Source organism: Artemia sp. Qi Xiang Cuo, chromosome 13, assembly GCF_049724085.1.
Source record: "Artemia sp. Qi Xiang Cuo chromosome 13, ASM4972408v1, whole genome shotgun sequence".
In the NCBI taxonomy this organism is placed as follows: Eukaryota; Metazoa; Arthropoda; class Branchiopoda; order Anostraca; family Artemiidae; genus Artemia; species Artemia sp. Qi Xiang Cuo.
In genome coordinates, this window is record NC_142806.1 from 16404686 (window position 1) to 16424700 (window position 20015).

General features: G+C 32.5%; 1 protein-coding gene and 1 long non-coding RNA gene across 2 annotated transcripts in view; both read left to right on the forward strand.

Annotated features, from left to right (window-relative positions):
- The window catches only part of LOC148945010 (uncharacterized), a 540330-nt gene that overhangs the window by 328969 nt on the left and 191346 nt on the right, over window positions 1–20015 (forward strand). The gene's annotated exons all lie outside the window — the stretch shown is intronic.
- Window positions 1–20015, forward strand: part of qsm (Zona pelucida superfamily protein qsm) — a 75362-nt gene that overhangs the window by 41905 nt on the left and 13442 nt on the right. Inside the window, exons 5-6 of the mRNA XM_089099265.1 lie at window positions 1365–1601; window positions 7022–7169. Coding sequence (XP_088955391.1) covers window positions 1365–1601; window positions 7022–7169 — 385 coding nt within the window. The remainder of the gene's footprint in view (window positions 1–1364; window positions 1602–7021; window positions 7170–20015) is intronic.

The following is a 20015-nucleotide window of genomic DNA, read 5'->3' on the forward strand; positions in this document are numbered from 1 at the left end:
TTTGAGAAGTTTGCCGATACGATTAAGAATCTAGCGTATTGTTAATTTCAAAGGTTTTTTTTTAATTTAGTTTTTCCAAGAGAAGTAAGGTTATTCCACGAATAGCAAAAGTTTTTTCATTAGAAAAATTGAATAAAAGGGAAATAATACGGTCTTGTTTTCACCGGGCGAAACTCGGTTCCGTGCTATTTGAAAAAAAAACAACAAAAAACAACCAAATTATATTTCTTTAATCTTTGTCTTACCCTACTATGGTAAATCAACCCCTATTCCGCAACAACATGTGCAGAAGAAATAAGATCTAAAAATTATAATTTAGAATATAATCTTATAATTTAGAATATACCAAGTCAATTTAAAATACGGGGAGAATTTTCCAAGAGGGAATTGATTAACAGGAGGGAAATTTCCAGTAGTCTAAAATGCACTTCAACGGTGTGAAACTATATATATATATATATATATATATATATATATATATATATATATAAAAAATAATATATATATATATATATATATATATATATATATATATATATATATATATATATATATATATATATATATATATATATATATATATATATATAATGTAGTCTAAGAAAGTTTCAATTACCCTTTTTCTTTCGTTTATTTTTCTTCTTTTTTGTTTTTCTCCGGGTCTGATTAAACCCGAATTGCCTGATTTGAGTTGATAGTGGTAATTAACACAAGGTTGATTTTTCTTTTATACTGTTTGACTCATTTTTCTTATATATATATATATATATATATATATATATATATATATATATATATATATATATATATATATATATATATATATATATATATATATATATATATATATATATATATATATATATATATATATATATATATATATATATATATATATATATATATATATATATATATATATATATATATATATATATATATATATATATATATATATATATATATATATATATATATATATATATATATATATATATATATATATATACATATTTTTCGTTTCTCTTTTCCTATTTCGGGCCATTTCACTGAGACATTTTTAATTTTGCATTTTTTCGTTTCGTAGATGTGTTGTAAATAATTTGAGCTTGAAGAACAAAAAAAGAGGAAAACCAAAAGATAAAACCAAATCAGGATAGTTTTCAGCCAGTGAATAAACGAAAAACAAAGCTGATATTTTGGAAAAGACCACCGCAAAGCCGTTTCAATGCTCGTCCGGTTAAGATTTTGTTTTCTTCAGTTTTTTTTTAGTTCTTTGTTTTTTCGCACGTCAAGTGGTCTGCCAGTCCATGTGGGACGCCAGTGTAATCTTAGAACCTATTTAAGTTAAACTTTATTTACAGAGACCTGGATATTGTTGATGTCCCTGAGCACACTCAGCGAGTTCCACCCCCTATACTTGGTGCTCATGTCATACAGAACGGTCATCTCGTGGATAATCAGCTTTTGGTCCTACCCGGAACTCCTCTGCAAATGGAAATATTTCTCGACTCTAACAGCACTAATATGTATGGGATCATGGTTTCTTACATGGATGTGACGGACAGAAAAGCAAAGGAGGAGACAATAATTTTCAATGGGTATGTGCGAGCAGGGCCGTCTCCAGGATTTTTATTGGGAGGGGGCAAACACAATTCTCGGTTGGGGGGGATGTCTAAAAAAGAATGAAGGTTTTGAGGAGAAACAGCTTCTTTTTTACTTTCATTTTTAAGAGCAATTTAGAAAATCGGATAAACATTTCAGAGGAGGGCATGGGGCTCAAACTGGGTAAACCCCCACATCCAACCTCCTGGATACGGCCCTTTGTTGAAATATTATAATAATTAGCTTTCAATAGCGCATAGTTAAGTCCAAAGAAAGATTAGAATGAAGGATAAAAAAAGCGTAACCCCTAAAAAAGAGAACAAAAGGATAAAAAAAAGGATAAAAAAAGCGTAACCCCTAAAAAAGAGAACAAAAGGATAAAAAAAAGGATAAAAAAAGCGTAACCCCTAGAAAAGAGAACAAAAGGATAAAAAAAGCGTAACCCCTAAAAAAGAGAACAAAAGGATAAAAAAAAGGATAAAAAAAGCGTAACCCCTAAAAAAGAGAACAAAAGGATAAAAAAAAGGATAAAAAAAGCGTAACCCCTAAAAAAGAGAACATTAAATGTTGTTTATCGCAATATATTGAAGTAAATCTTATGAAAATACACATTCTCTTCAGAAAAAAGGTTACCTAAAAAATCATATATCCCTATCTTTGTTGTATAGACAAGACGGTATTATTTTTTTCATATAAATTCAATAGCACATTTTTTGTGCTCTTGAATTTTGAACATTTGTGCTCTTGAACATTTTTTGTTTAAGGTGTGTTTTGGTTTGTGCATTTGTGGCTTCCTTTTTGTGCTACAAAGGACCTGTTTTAGAGGAATCGATTGTACCGAATTTGCTATTTCGGCTTTCTATCAAACAGTTCGTGGTAACGAACTATAAGTAAGGATCGCCTAGCTCAATAATAACCGAAACTATAAAAAATAGAATTTTGTTACCAATAGATATATCAAAAGAATCGGTTTCTTATGCCGATTTTAAATATATAAATTTCATTAAGTTTAGTCTTGTTCATCAAAGGTTATGAGCCTGAGAGTTTTTTGCTGATTTTCGAAAAAGGGGAAACAGCTCTTAAAGTCAAGTGATCTCAATGAAAATCACACCATCATATTAAGCGTATCAGAGAACCCTACTGTATAGGTTTCAAGCTCCTATCTGCAAAAATGTGGAATTTTGTACTTTTTGCCAGAAGAAAGGTTTGTTTGTTTTCCCCAGGGGTGATTGTATAGACCCAGTGGTCCTAGAATATCAGGAAAGGGCTCATTCTAACGAAAATTAGAAGTTCTAGTGCCCTTTTTAAGTGATAAAAAAAAATGGAGGGCAAATAGGCCCCTCCCCCACCCTTTTTTCCCCAAATTGTCCGATCAAAATTTTTAGATAGCCATTTTGTTCATCATACTTGAAAGGCCCAATAACTATGCCTTTGGGTATAACATGACCCCCCCTCCCACATACACACGCAGCCCAAGGGGAAGGGTCTTTAAGTTAAAAAATTTGCCCATTGTTTGCGAATAGCATTTGTTATTGAGATGTAGGCATACATTTTCGGTTGAGGGGTGGGACAAATTCTCTGCCGGTTTTTTTTCCACGGGGGAATTCTCCATGGGGAGGTAAGTTTCTAGGGAGTGATCTTACACTGGGGGAATTTGCCAGAATTCTTATATAAAATTCTTTTTATATGTCTTGCTTTCTCTTTTCCGTCTCAATTTTACGCGCAGAGTGGTTAAGAGTAATTGTCAGGGGTAAATTTTCACCGGGATCGAATTGTCTAGAGGATATTTCCGTGGGGAGGGAGTTTCTCTGTGGAGGTGGGGCCAGATTTTCTAGCATTATTTAAAAAAGGATAAAAAAAAAAGTTTTTCCAAGTGGAAGTGAAATGCAATATTCAAATTTAAAACGAGCTATAATTATTACATATATAAAGGGAGATGCCCCCACCTCAGAACCTCGGTCTTTACGCTAAAGTTTTGAATTTTGTCTCAATTCTTTAATAATGACTCCTGGAACGCAAAGGCTGTTTAATTGGAACAATAAGACGGTTTTTTAAAAGTACTAGAAAACTTTATCGTAAAGAGCGAGGTGTTGAGGAGGTGGCAACCCCCGTTATATACGTAATAATTTTTGTTCGTTTTAAGTTTTAATATTGCTCCTTCCCTTCATTTGAAAAAACTTGTCTTTTTGTTTAATCCTTGTATGGAAATGCAGTATTGTCTTAAGATAGTTTGAATTGGGCCCAGAATCACAAAGTGTCCTAAAAATAAGACTTTGCAATTGTTCATTCTGGCCCCTCTTAATTGGTGTATTGACTTGTCTTCATTACCTTAATTGGCTTGTCTTAATTGGCGAATAACGATAGTAGGGATCCATCTTTTTGAATTATTGCGTCATTAAGACAAATAGTGCTATTAACGAAAAAGTAGTACACCGTCCCATGCGCGCCCGCCCCTATCGTAGTCTAAATTTGTGCAGTTTACTTAATTAACGCAAGTTTGCGTTAATTAAACTTGCTCCTAACGCAAGTTTATCGGATCAACCTATTGTGCCCCCCCCTAAAAAAATCCTGGTCCACCCTTGGGAAGGAGAGGAAGTTTGGAAGGGGTCACTTCTTATCGTCTGATATCTACAGACAATCAATAAGACCAACAATGGATTGGAGGGTGTAGTCCAGTGGCGGATCCAGGATTTTTTTTTGGGGGGGGTGCCAAATAGGTTTATCCGATAAACTTGCGTTAGGAGCAAGTTTAATTAACGCAAACTTGAGTTAATTAAGGAACTTACACTACTTTCGACTAGGTTAGGGGGGCGCACGCCACCCTCGTCCCTCCCCTGAATCTGCCACTGGTGTAGTCTCTTCAAATCGTTTTTTTTTCATGAATTCAGATGAGGTGAAACCTTGTCTCCGCAATTTATGTATAAGCTTCCTTAGGTCTAAAAATCCTTATGCACCAGTTAAGACGCGACTTTAGGGATATGAGAATACTGTTGGGTCTAGGCTATTCCTTGCGGCCAGTATCTAGTTTCTGTAAGATATGATATATGAAGCTTCAAGGCCAAAGAGCCTTTCTTACCTCTTGACAATTTCCTGATTTGTTGATAGATAATCTAGCCATTGTATCTAAATTGTGCCTAAGGACTGTTTTAATTTTAGTTTCGATGCTTACGATTGAAACATAGTTTAAAGGTCCGAGTAAAAAAAAAAAATGATTATCTAGTATACTGGACTTTGTTGCTTCTTTTTTAGCATTTTTCAATCTTATGACTTATTTTACTAAAAAAAAAGGGTGGCAATGCAAGCCCTACCCAGGATTTTTTTTGGAGGGCGTTTTACTTATTTTTTTTTTGGGGGGGGGTACACAAAAAAACGCTTACAAAATTTGTTTATGTCCATCTTTGTTACGTTTTGACGAGTCAGACAAACTTTTTTTTGGGGGGGGGGGGTTCAAACCCCCTACCCCCCCCCCCCCCCCCCTTGGATACGGCCTTGTGGCAACGGTCCAAACGGCCGAGATTTTTGCCGCACTGTGGATGAATTACTGCCTGAAAGTAATTATCTGAATAACTTTTTCACCCCAGTATTGGTTCGCTATAATAAAATAAAAATGGAACCTTTTTGTACAGAAGAAGGAAAAAATTATTTCAAAATTTTAGTAGTTTCAGAGTTTGATACAATTTTATTTTTGTGTTTCCAGATCTAGGCTCAACTTTAAAGTAGATTTGGAGTTTTCCGTATTTTAGTTTCCAAATATTTGTGAAGACACACTTTTCCAAGTCCAAGCAAAGGAAAGTCTTCAAACGAATGTTCAGTTTATTATCAATAGCTTATTTTTTTTTAATGAAATATTTATGTTAGTACAAACCGACTATAAGCTGCACGATTTTACGTGACCTCTTCTTTAATGATTGTGCTATTTTCATATGCAATCTTTACAAACAGTTGATGTCAACGAACTTCAGTAAGTTTTTGTAACAATATACATGATTCTTGTTGCAAACCCTTTTGTTTTGAAACGGTAAAGGTCTTGAGTGATATAAATTATGATTTACGTGGGTTTTTTGGATGCTCTTTTCTCAAGAATAGTGATGTCATACCAATTATCCATCTTTAGTGGTTACTTCAGACATTTAACGAGAGGTTGTACCTAGTTTTATACCTTTCATTCCCCTATCAAGAGGCTGCTTCCGGGTTCATTTGGTGTACCCTAGAGACATAATTCTCAGGTCAGAGGCATGGAATAGTACTGAGGATACGATGCGTTAGTAAAAACTGAAAAAGAAGTCAAGTTGGGAAAGCAGAGTGATAGGAGGAAAAATGGCGTGTACATTTATGACAGATTGCGTGATCCCCTGACTTCCGTGATAAAAACCTAAGGCGTTGGCTATTAGAGGTGATTATAGTGCCTTTTTTTCAATAGCTATTTCTATCAAAGGTTTTCATAACCTTCTTTTACTGACTTCTTTTTTGGGGACTATAAAAATAGTTATTGAGATCCAGCCATGTTCGCAAGAACCTATTTTGGGAGAAGAGAGTAGGTAAACGCTGAAACTTTGTTAGATACATGGGTCAAATTAAACATATTATAACATAATTGAACATATTATAACATGATTAAACATATTATAGTATAACCAACCCACTCTCTTGCTGATCTTCTATTGTCAGAGATCGTTACCTACGGAGGGTTTTTTTTCGGGGAGAGTCCGATAAGAAAGATATTTTTTATATCAGAATTTTATTAAGAAATTCGTGGGGAAATTTAGAATTTTGTGAGAGCATAGGCCCCCCTCAGCAAATATACCCTGGTCACGCATGCTATATACTCCTCTGCATGTAAAGAGGGATTATGTTTTCCTTTTTTAATTTTGATTGTCCCTGAGGATCCCCTCCCGACTCCATTCCCATGAAAAACTCACTAACAATCCTCTTTTTGGCCCTCTCTTACCATAAAGGGGTACATATGCTACAAGCACTTCAAACGAACTGATATATTGGTGCCCCTCCCCCTTTCCCACCTCATACCTTATTGAACTTCTCTTACCAGAGAGAGTGAAGTGTGCCAAGTTTCAGCCAAATTGGTCCACTTGTTTGGGAATGCATAGTAGAACTGACAGACATACAAAAGAAGTGCTTTATAGTTTACATACAGTGGCGGATCGAAGGGAGTGAGGGGGCACGGGTCCCCCTAGCGTAGTCTAAATTAGTGTAATTTACTTAATTAACTCAAATTCGCGTTAATTAAACTTGCTCCTACCGCAAGTTTATCGGATCAACCTATTTTGCTCCCACCCCTAAATTTTTTTTAATCAGATCAACTATTTTGCCCCCCCCCCCTAGAAAAAATCCTGGATCCGCCCCTGTCTACATAATTTAATAGTTTGTGTTAAAAATTTGATTTCATTCTTTTTTTAAGATGCTCTGTGGATCCTTACCTGTTTGAAAACTTCAATACACTGGATGGAGATTTATTGACAGCAAAATTTAAAGCGTTCAAGTTTCCTGAATCTAACTTCATCCTTTTTCGAGGAACCATCGACGTTTGTCTAGGAAGCTGTCAAGGTGTAAGCTCTCTTTTTTCTAGCTTTTTATCGATCTTTACAATTTTCATTTTCCGCACTGTTTTTAGATTTTATATTCCTTGTATAAGTTTTTGGGATCCACCTTCCTTTCGTCTTAATATTTCAACGTAAGACGCCAATTTTGCTATTATTTGATAGCTTATATTCAACTTTATACATTTACCGAATTTTTAGGTGGATGAACAGGTATGAAAATTATGAATCCAATAATATAAGCATCTGTTTTTTAGGTGCAACTTATATCTCTGAACTTTTCGCAAAATCGCGCTTACACAGGGAAAGTAAACCTTGAAACTCACGGGGAAGTGAAATATTCATCAGTTTAATTTTACTTATATTAGTTAATAATGTTTAACGAAAGAATGTTTGGATCAATGGCAGGATCTATGGTGCCAACCCCACTTAAAGGGTGCATAGATTCTTTTTAATTAAAATCAGCTTCACTATTGACTCTGATGTTTGGTGTATTTTTATCTCAGGTGTATCACTTACGTATTGGTTATAATGCAATTTACGCCACCCCAATAAGAATAAAGGCATACTTGTGAGTCAAATTTATTTATATTGGGGCCTAAATTATAATTAAGTACGGATTATCTAGTATTTTAAAAATTAAAAATTGCCTCATTTAATTATCTGGTCTAGTTTTTCGAAGTTCAGGAGTGAACCCATAAACCCATACATCGTTTAGCTATGCACCTTTTTATTTTTTTCAAACTTCCATGAATTTGAAAATTAATCAATCATAAATAATAAAAAAAACACGCGCACAGTAAGTGTTTTTTTCAGTGATGAGCCTAAATTCTACAGCATTTTATCAATTGAATGACCTATATTTGACGGAATGTTAGTATTACACCAGGCCGCCGGCCCTTTCTCCTCGTTATAGTACTGTAAGTATCTAAAATGTTCCCTGTGCCGTTTCTCAATTTGTTTCGAATGGAGCAACCTAGATAATTCTCAAGGTTTAGTTGAAAAGATATCTTCAAAATGAATTATACCCATGTTTGTTCAAGTTAATGAATAGTTACTGGTGCTTTCTGATTTCTGAGACAAGATTTTAACATTACCCTGAGTGGCCTTTCATGTGACTTTTCGCGCCGATAAAAACTAAGCGACGTCAAGGTACTTTTGTGCGTTAATGTTAAACTATTTTTTTATTATTATTTAGATTAGGGGACTTAGAAAATAGACTAAGTTTTTTTTTTATTGTTCTGGCTCTAAGAATACCAAATTTTGTTTTGTTAAATGTATCTAGGTACTCAATCCTAAAAAATAAGTAATGTTACAAAACTTGCATTTTTCAAAAATCATTCCGAAGCATCATTTTCCGCAGCAGGTTCAGCTGCTAAAACAATTCTGTTTTGGAGGCAAAAAATGTATATAACCGAAGGGAACAAATTCTGTTTCTTAAGTCTTTTGTTTTCACACACACATATGAACCAGGAAGAATCGGCATTTCATTGTCAGACAAAAGTCTTGGAATCATCTGGAATTTCGTGTGTTCCTCATTTTACAAGTTCCTAAAATTGGTGCCGCAATCACGGATAATATGGTGTTTCACGGTGTTTCACGGAAAATATGGTGTTTCACGTCTAGGCATACGGGAGTATACGCAGTAATTACTAGTGTAATAAAGTGTGTAATGTTAAAACTATATGAGACGTAGACAGCTTAACGTGATTTTAACATGCCAATGTAAACGCTCTTAACATTTTGCATGAAATCCTTTACAATTCATCTACTTTTCCTATTAGCGTTAAATTAGCTTATTCCTGATCTAGTTTTTTTTGCATTATTTGCGGTCACGGTGAATAGGAAGTCCTAAAATCAGTTTCTTTCTACTTCCCAAAAATTTTACATTTTGTGGCCTTAAGTGTGTTGGCAAGGAACATACTATTCATGACCTTGTTTTACTGGCAAGGACCATGATATCCTTGACCTTGTTTTATTGGCAAGCACCATGATATCCATGAACTTGTTTTACTGATAAAGGATTGTATTTTTGGTATTTGTTCTTGCAAAGTAAAAAAAATATACTCTTTTTGTATGGAATACAGTTTCTTTTGCAATTATTTTTACGGAATATGTTCTATTTACATCGAAATATTTATATAAGAATCTTTTAGAACAATTCAAGTATATGATTTTTGAAATTTTGAAATGAAAATGATTTTTGAAAGGAAAAAAAATAATTCCCAGACATGTTATTAGCTGTCATATTGCTAGTTGAAATTTATTATTACGAACTTAACCTTAAGGTCCAATGTACTGATATAGCGAAACTTGAATTTCGCTTTCATTTTATGGTCAAAAAAGGAAAAAAATTAATCTGGCATTTAACAGGCAAGAGTGTATGAGGTAATTCAAAATGTATTATGTTACCAAACGTAAATATTACAGGTATTATGCATTTTTTACTTTTATTAAAGACGATTCGTTTGCACACAGAAGGTTTTTCAAGGACGCTAAGATACGATAAGTCATATTTGACATTGAAAATTCGATTTTTCAAAAATTTCCAGAAGCGAAAAATGAGGATGTAATATTTTCTAGACAAGAAAGAGTTAAGAACATCCAATGGACGAGACAATGTAGGAGGACATGATTGGACCGTTTATAACATATCTAATTTATGAGAGAGGTTAATGGATTATTTCACATCTCACATGTAATTACCACATCCAATAGTTTCCCGTTATTATCTTTGTTATTTGGCTGACAATTAATTCCAAGGGCATATTCAGGGGGGGGCTGAGTTTGAATCCCCCCCCAAAATTTTTTTTCGACTCGTAAAAACAACAAAAATGCGTATAAACAAATTTCTGATGCATTTTTTTAAGCTTTTTGTACCCTCCCCCTCTCTACATGTAAAATTCAGTAGCCAAAGGGAAAGTATGACAAGTAGTTTTTGGGGTTGAATTACAGTAGCAGGGCAAGATAAAGGTGAAAGAAAATATCTGAAAATATGAGTTAGTGGCAATTAAAGAAGGGTTACCCTATGATGGAAGTGCACAGAGATACAGGCTGGAGCTAAGTCTTACGTCTAATTACTACCCGTGGAGATGGTCCCGCACCGACATCTATTGCATATATGATACCAGCTCAATGCAATGGACAACGCATCCGCTAGGCGTTCATCACAAGGTTTCCCCATCTGAAAGTATAGTCCTTCTAATGAATTCTACGACGCCCCCGTACCAAACAGGTTTTTCTGGTAGGTAAACATGTCATTACACCTTTGCCAAGAGATTAAACCAGTATTGTCTATAACTTAATTTACGTTGGTTAAACTTCCGATGGTTAAGAAAGCGTAACAGGTAATTAAAATATGAGAAATGGGATGCTATAATTAGAAAGAGTTTAAGTTGAAACATTGTGACGTAAAAATAACTCAGTTATTTGCTTGCGTGTATAGGAATTCCCGTGTTATTTGCTTGCTTGTATTTTGTGTTAAAATAAGTAGTTTTTATATCTTTTAAAAGAGCTTTAAGGGGTTTGAGAGACTCAGTTGCCTAATTCCGTGTGATTTTTCTTTACTTGATAGTCATTAAAAACGAAATTTTTGTGTTAAATAAGTAGTTTTTATATCTTTTAAAAGAGCTTTAAGGGGTTTGAGAGACTCAGTTGCCTAATTCCGTGTGATTTTTCTTTACTTTATTGTCATTAAAAACGAAATTTTTGTGTTAAATAAGTAGTTTTTGTATCTTTTAAAAGAGCTTTAAGGGGTTTTAGAGACTCAGTTGCCTGATTCCGTGTTGTTTTCCTTTACTTGATGGTCATTAAAAACGAAATTTTTGTGTTAAATAAGTAGTTTTTGTATCTTTTAAAAGAGCTTTACAGGGTTTGAGAGACTCAGTTGCCTAATTCCGTTTGTTTTTTCTTTAATTGTTGGTCATTAAAAACGAAATTTTTGTTTTAAATAAGTAGTTTTTGTATCTTTTAAAAGAGCTTTACGGGGATTGAGAGACTCAGTTGCCTAATTCCGTGTGATTTTTCTTTACTTGATGGTCATTAAAAACGAAATTTTTGTGTTAAATAAGTAGTTTTTGTATCTTTTAAAAGAGCTTTACGGGGATTGAGAGACTCAGTTGCCGGATTCCATGGGTTTTTTCTTTACTTGATGGTCATTTGTTGTATCTTTTAAAAGAGCTTTACAGGGTTTGAGAGACTCAGTTGCCTAATTCCGTGTGATTTTTCTTTACTTGATGGTCATTAAAAACGAAATTTGTGTGTTAAATAAGTAGTTTTTGTATCTTTTAAAAGAGCTTTAAGGGGTTTGAGAGACTCAGTTGCCTGATTCCGTGTGGTTTTTCTTTACTTGGTGGTCATTAAAAACGAAATTTTTGTGTTAAATAAGTAGTTTTTGTATCTTTTAAAAGAGCTTTACGGGGATTGAGAGACTCAGTTGCCGGATTCCATGTGGTTTTTCTTTACTTTTTAGTCATTAAAAACGATATTTTTGTGTATTAAATAAGTATTTTTTTTATCTTTTAAAAGATATTTACGGGGATTGAGAGACTCAGTTGCCGGATTCCGTGTGGTTTTTCTTTACTCGATGGTCATTAAAAACGAAATTTTTGTGTTAAATAAGTAGTTTTTGTATCTTTTAAAAGAGCTTTACAGGGTTTGAGAGACTCAGTTGCCCAATTCCGTGTGGTTTTCCTTTACTTGGTGGTCATTAAAAACGAAATTTTTGTGTTAAATAAGTAGTTTTTGTATCTTTTAAAAGAGCTTTACGGGGATTGAGAGACTCAGTTGCCGGATTCCGTGTGGTTTTTCTTTACTTGATGGTCATTAAAAACGAAATTTTCGTGTTAAATAAGTAGTTTTTGTATGTGTTAAATAAGTAGTTTTTGTATCTTTTAAAAGAGCTTTACAGGGTTTGAGAGACTCAGTTGCCTAATTCCGTGTGGTTTTCCTTTACTTGGTGGTCATTAAAAACGAAATATTTTTGTTAAATAAGTAGTTTTTGTATCTTTTAAAAGAGCTTTACGGGGATTGAGAGACTCAGTTGCCGGATTCCGTGTGGTTTTTCTTTACTTGATGGTCATTAAAAACGAAATTTTTGTTATAAATAAGTAGGTTGTTTAACTTTATAAATAGGTGGCCTTGAATATAGAGACTCAGGTTACTGTGTCAGGGGGTTTTTCCATTACAGGTTGGTAATTAATATAGATAGAGATTTTTTAAAGAGTTAGTTTTTGGATATAATAAATTATCGGTACGTGGATTGAAAGACTCAGTTGAATGATTACGTGTGGGTTTTCTTTACTTCATGGGCAATAAAAACGAAATTTTTGTGTTAAATAAGTATTTTTTGTATCTTTTAAAAGAGCTTTAAGGGGTTTGAGAGACTCAGTTGCCTGATTCCGTGTGGTTTTTCTTTACTTGGTGGTCATTAAAAACGAAATTTTTTGTGTTAAATAAGTAGTTTTTGCATCTTTTAAAAGAGCTTTAAGGGGATTGAGAGACTCAGTTTTACCTTGTCACAGTTACATTTTCTTGATTTTTCAAAGTTCATTTTGAATTTCTTTCGTTGAAATGCAAGAGTTGGAATATTTCAGTAGTGTTTGTTTGTGTTTTACATTGTCACAGTTATATTTTCATTATTTTTCAAAGTTCATTTTGAATTTATTTATTTGAAATGAAATAGTTTTAATATTTCAGTATTTTTATGTTGTGTTTTAAATTTTAAAATTTACATTATATTTATTTTTCAAATTTCATTTTGAATTTCTTTCGTTGAAATGCAAGAGTTGGAATATTTCAGTAGTGTTTGGTTGTGTTTTACATTGTCACAATTACATTTTCTTGATTTTTCAAAGTTAATTTTGAATTTTATTTCGTTGAAATGCAAGAGTTGGAATATTTAAGTAGTGTGTGGTTGTGGTTTACCTTGTCACAGTTACATTTTCTCGATTTTTCAAAGTTAATTTTGAATTTCTTTAGTTGAAATTGAAGAGTGGGAATATTTCAGTAGTGTTTGGTTGTGGTTTACCTTGTCACAGTTACATTTTCTTGATTTTTTCAAAGTTCATTTTGATTTTCTTTCGCTGAAATGCAAGAGTTGGAATAGTTCAGTAGTGTTTGGTTGTGGTTTACCTTGTCACAGTTACATTTTCTTGATTTTTCAAAGTTCATTTTGAATTTCTTTCGTTGAAATGCAAGAGTTGGAATATTTCAGTAGTGTTTGGTTGTGGTTTACCTTGTCACAGGTCACAGTTACATTTTCTTGATTTTTCAAAGTTCATTTTGAATTTCTTTCGTTGAAATGCAAGAGTTGGAATATTTCAGTAGTGTTTGGTTGTGGTTTACCTTGTCACAGTTACATTTTCTTGATTTTTCAAAGTTCATTTTGAATTTCTTTCGTTGAAATGCAAGAGTTGGAATATTTCAGTAGTGTTTGGTTGTGGTTTACCTTGTCACAGTTACATTTTCTTGATTTTTCAAAGTTCATTTTGAATTTCTTTCGTTGAAATGCAAGAGTTGGAATATTTCAGTAGTGTTTGGTTGTGGTTTACCTTGTCACAGTTACATTTTCTTGATTTTTCAAAGTTCATTTTGAATTTCTTTCGTTGAAATGCAAGAGTTGGAATATTTCAGTAGTGTTTGGTTGTGGTTTACCTTGTCACAGTTACATTTTCTTGATTTTTCAAAGTTCATTTTGAATTTCTTTTGTTGAAATGCAAGAGTTGGAATATTTCAGTAGTGTTTGGTTGTGTTTTAGATTGTCACAGTTACATTTTCTTGATTTTTCAAAGTTCATTTTGAATTTCTTTCGTTGAAATGCAATAGTTTGAATATTTCAGTTATGTTTGTTTGTGGTTTACCTTGTCACAATTACATTTTCTTTATTTTTCAAAGTTCATTTTTAATTTTCTTTCGTTGAAATGCAAGAGTTGGAATATTTCAGTAGTGTTTGGTTGTGGTTTACCTTGTCACAGTTACATTTTCTTGATTTTTCAAAGTTCATTTTGAAGTTCTGTCATTGAAATGGAAGAGTTGGAATATTTCAGGTGTGTTTGGTTGTGGTTTTCCTTGTCACAGTTTCATTTTCTTGATTTTTTCTAAGTTCATTTTGAATTTCTTTCTCTGAAATGCAAGAGTTGGAATAGTTCAGTAGTGTTTGGTTGTGGTTTACCTTGTCACAGTTACATTTTCTTGATTTTTCAAAGTTCATTTTGAATTTCTTTCGTTGAAATGCAAGAGTTGGAATATTTCAGTAGTGTTTGGTTGTGGTTTACCTTGTCACAGTTACATTTTCTTGATTTTTCAAAGTTCATTTTGAATTTCTTTCGTTGAAATGCAAGAGTTGGAATATTTCAGTAGTGTTTGGTTGTGTTTTAACTTGTCACAGTTACATTTTATTGATTATTAAAATTTCATTTTGAAATTCATTAGGTTTGTTTTTTGTTTTTCAATTTCTCAGTTACATTTTCTAGATTTTTAAAATTTCATTTTTAATTTATTTCGTTGAAATGCAAGAGTTGGAATATTTCAGTAGTGTTTGGTTGTGGTTTACCTTGTCACAGTTACATTTTCTTGATTTTTCAAAGTTCATTTTGAATTTCTTTCGCTGAAATGCAAGAGTTGGAATATTTCAGTAGTGTTTGGTTGTGGTTTACCTTGTCACAGTTACATTTTCTTGATTTTTCAAAGTTCATTTTGAATTTCTTTCGTTGAAATGCAAGAGTTGGAATATTTCAGTAGTGTTTGGTTGTGGTTTACCTTGTCACAGTTACATTTTCTTGATTTTTCAAAGTTCATTTTGAATTTCTTTCGCTGAAATGCGAGAGTTTGAATATTTCAGTGTCAAAGTTACAGTTTATTGATTTTTAAAGTTAATATTGAATTTCTTTCGTTGAAATTAAAGAGTTGGAATATTTCAGTAGTGTTTGGTTGTGGTTTACCTTGTCACAGTTACATTTTCTTGATTTTTAAAAGTTCATTTTGAATTTCTTTAGTTGAAATGCAAGAGTTGGAATATTTCAGTATTGTTTGGTTGTGGTTTACCTTGTCACAATTACATTTTCTTGATTTTTCAAATTTAATTTTGAATTTTCTTTCGTTGAAATGCAAGAGTTGGAATATTTCAGTAGCGTTTGGTTGTGGTTTACCTTGTCAAAGTTATATTTTCTTGATTTTTAAAATTTCATTTTGAAATTATTTAGTTTAAATGCAATAGTTTGAATATTTCATTATTTTTTTGATGTGGTTTACATTGTAAAAGATAAATATTATTGATTTTTTAAATTTTAATTTTTATTTTCTTTCGCTGAAATGCAAGAGTTGGAATAGTTCAGTAGTGTTTGGTTGTGGTTTACCTTGTCACAGTTACATTTTCTTGATTTTTCAAAGTTCATTTTGAATTTCTTTCGTTGAAATGCAAGAGTTGGAATATTTCAGTAGTGTTTGGTTGTGTTTTACCTTGTCACAGTTACAGTTACATTTTCTTGATTTTTCAAAGTTCATTTTGAATTTCTTTCGTTTAAGAGTTGAACTATTTCAGTAGTGTTTGCTTATGGTTTACCTTGTCACAGTTACATTTTCTTGATTTTTCAAAGTTCATTTTGAATTTCTTTCATTGAACTGCAAGAGTTGGAATATTTCAGTAGTGTTTGGTGATGGTTTAACTTGTCACAGTTACATTTTCTTGATTTTTCAAAGTTCATTTTGAATTTCTTTCGTTGAAATGCAAGAGTTGGAATATTTCAGTAGTGTTTGGTTGTGGTTTACCTTGTCACAGTTACATTTTCTTGATTTTTCAAAGTTCATTTTGAATTTCTTTCGTTGAAATGCAAGAGTTGGAATATTTCAGTAGTGTTTGGTTGTGGTTTACCTTGTCACAGTTACATTTTCTTGATTTTTCAAAGTTCATTTTGAATTTCTTTCGTTGAAATGCAAGAGTTGGAATATTTCAGTAGTGTTTGGTTGTGGTTTACCTTGTCACAGTTACATTTTCTTGATTTTTCAAAGTTCATTTTGAATTTCTTTCGTTGAAATGCAAGAGTTGGAATATTTCAGTAGTGTTTGGTTGTGGTTCACCTTGTCACATTTATATTTTCTTGATTTTTCAAAGTTCATTTTGAATTTTCTTTCATTGAAATGCAAGAGTTGGAATATGTCAGTAGTGTTTGGTCGTGGTTTACCATGTCACAGTTACATTGTCCTGAATGGACATTGGACAGTCGGAAGGTCATTCGATGAAATGCAAGAGTTGGACTATTTCAGTAGTGTTTGGTTGTGTTTTACCTTGTCACACTTACATTTTCCCGATTTTTCGAGGTTCACTTAGAATTTCTGTCGTTGAAATGCAAGAGGTGGAATATTTCATTAGTGTTTGGTTCTGGTTTACCTTGTCAAAGCTAAATTTTCATGATTTTTCAAAGTTCATATTCAATTTCATTCGTTGAAATGCAAGAGAAGGAATATTTCAGTAGTGTTTGATCGTGGTTTACCTTGTCACAGTTACTTTTTCTTGATTTTTCAAAGTTCATATTGAATTTCTTTCGCTGAAATGCAAGAGTTGGAATATTTCAGTAGTGTTTGGTTGTGGTTTACCTTGTCACAGTTACATTTTCTTGATTTTTCAAAGTTCATTTTGAATTTCTTTCAGTTGAAATGCAAGAGTTGGAATATTTCAGTAGTGTTTGGTTGTGGTTTACCTTGTCACAGTTACATTTTTCTTGATTTTTCAAAGTTCATTTTGAATTTCTTTCGTTGAAATGCAAGAGTTGGAATATTTCAGTAGTGTTTGGTTGTGGTTTACCTTGTCACAGTTACATTTTCTTGATTTTTCAAAGTTCATTTTGAATTTCTTTCGTTGAAATGCAAGAGTTGGAATATTTCAGTAGTGTTTGGTTGTGGTTTACCTTGTCACAGTTACATTTTCTTGATTTTTCAAAGTTCATTTTGAATTTCTTTCGTTGAAATGCAAGAGTTGGAATATTTCAGTAGTGTTTGGTTGTGGTTTACCTTGTCACAGTTACATTTTCTTGATTTTTCAAAGTTCATTTTGAATTTCTTTCGTTGAAATGGAAGAGTTGGAATATTTCAGTAGTGTTTGGTTGTGGTTTACCTTGTCACAGTTAAATTTTCTTGATTTTTCAAAGTTCATTTTGAATTTCTTTCGTTGAAATTCAAGAGTTGGAATATTTCAGTAGTGTTTTGTTGTTGTTTAACTTGTCAAATTTACATTTTCTTTATTTTTTCAAAGTTCATTTTGAATTTATTTCGCTTAAATGCAAGAGTTGGAATATTTAAGTTGTGTTTGGTTGTGGTTTACATTGTCACAGTTAAATTTTATTGATTTTTCAAAGTTATTTTTTAATTTCTTTCGTTGAAATGCAAGAGTTGGAATCTTTCAGTAGTGTTTGGTTATGGTTTACCTTGTCACAGTTACATTTTCTTGATTTTTCGAAGTTCATTTTGAATTTCTTTCGTTGAAATGCAAGAGTTGGAATATTTCAGTAGTGTTTGGTTGTGGTTTACCTTGTCACAGTTACATTTTCTTGATTTTTCAAAGTTCATTTTGAATTTCTTTCGCTGAAATGCAAGAGTTGGAATATTTCAGTAGTGTTTGGTTGTGGTTTACCTAGTCACACTTACATTTTATTGATTTTTCAAAGTTAATTTTGAATTTATTTCGATGAAATTAAATATTTTGAATATATCATAATTTAGTTGTATTTTATTTCATTGTAAACTTTTATTTATATTTTATTTTCATTTATAAATTTTATATTCTTTAGATTATATTATTGATTTTTACTATTTCATAAGTGATTTGATGTTGATTTACTTCTTAATGTTACATTTTCATGCTTGTACATAGGGCATTTTAAATTCTGTTCTTTAAAATGAACGAGTTTGAAACTGTCATTCGTGTTTGGTTGTGTTTTACCTTGTCATAGTTACATTTTCTTGATTTTTCAATGTTCATTTTGAATTTCTTTCGTTGAAATGCAAGAGTTGGAATATTTCAGTAGTGTTTGGTTGTGGTTTACCTTGTCACAGTTACATTTTCTTGATTTTTCAAAGTTCATTTTGAATTTCTTTCGTTGAAATGCAAGAGGTGGAATATTTCATTAGTGTTTGGTTCTGGTTTACCTTGTCAAAGCTACATTTTCTTGATTTTTCAAAGTTTATTTTGAATTTCTTTTGTTGAAATTCAAGAGTTGGAATATTTCAGTAGTGTTCGGTTGTGGTTTACCTTGTCACAGTTATATTTTATTGATTTTTCAAAGTTCATTTTGAATTTCTTTCGTTGAAATGCAAGAGTTGGAATATTTCAGTAGTGTTTGCTTGTGGTTTACCCTGTCACAGTTACATTTTCTTGATTTTTCAAAGTTCATTTTGAATCATTCAAGAAACGTGATTAAACACGTTTTTAAACTATATGCTATTTGCATGCCTTTCCTTGGCACCTTTCCAAACGAGCGGGGATTCCCCCCTGGTTCCTACACATTGCAAAAAAAGTGAGCAGTACGAAAACTCCACATTTTCAACCAGACTGGTTTTTTAGACAACACACCCACCGACATGACACACACACCTAGAAACGAGACACGCACAGACACGACACACAAACAGAGTCATAGTGAGAGAGATATCCAAAAAGTTGGGTTGACCTAGGTTCACTTAGAGTGGCGCGCCACTCTAAGTGAACCTAGGTCAACCAACTTTTGGATATCTCTCTCACTATGACTCTGTTTGTGTGTCGTGTTCTGTGCGTGTCTCATTTCTATGTGTGTGTGTCATCTCTGTGGGTGTGTTGTCACAAAACCAGTCTGGTTGAAAATGTGGAGTTTTCGTACTGCTCACTTTTGCAATGTGTAGGAACCAGCGGGGAATCCCACCTCGTTTGGAAAGGTGCCAAGAAAGGCATGCAAATAGCATGTAGTTTAAAAACGTGTTTAATCACGTTTCTTGAATGATTCAAAATGAACTTTGAAAAATCAAGAAAATGTAACTGTGACAGGGTAAACCACAAGCAAACACTACTGAAATATTCCAACTCTTGCATTTCAACGAAAGAAATTCAAAATGAACTTTGAAAAATTAAGAAAATGTAACTGTGACAAGGTAAACCACAACCAAACACTACTGAAATATTCCAACTCTAGCATTTCAATGAAAGAAATTCAAAATGAACTTTGAAAAATCAAGAAAATGTAGCTGTGACAAGGTAAACCACAATAAAGCACTACTGAAATATTCCAACTCTTGCATTTCAACGATAGAAATTCAAAATAAACTTTGAAAAATCAAGAAAATGTAATTGTGACAAGGTAAACCACAACCAAACACTACTGAAATATTCCAACTCTTGCATTTCAACGAAAGAAATTCAAAATGAACTTTGAAAAATCAAGAAAATGTAACTGTGACAAGGTAAACCACAACCAAACACTACTGAAATATTCCAACTCTTGCATTTCAACGAAAGAAATTCAAAATGAACTTTGAAAAATCAAGAAAATGTAACTGTGACAAGGTAAACCACAACCAAACACTACTGAAATATTCCAACTCTTGCATTTCAACGAAAGAAATTCAAAATGAACTTTGAAAAATCAAGAAAATGTAACTGTGACAAGGTAAACCACAACCAAACACTACTGAAATATTCCAACTCTTGCATTTCAACGAAAGAAATTCAAAATGAACTTTGAAAAATCAAGAAAATGTAACTGTGACAAGGTAAACCACAACCAAACACTACTGAAATATTCCAACTCTTGCATTTCAATGAAAGAAATTCAAAATGAACTTTGAAAAATCAAGAAAATGTAACTGTGACAAGGTAAACCACAACCAAACACT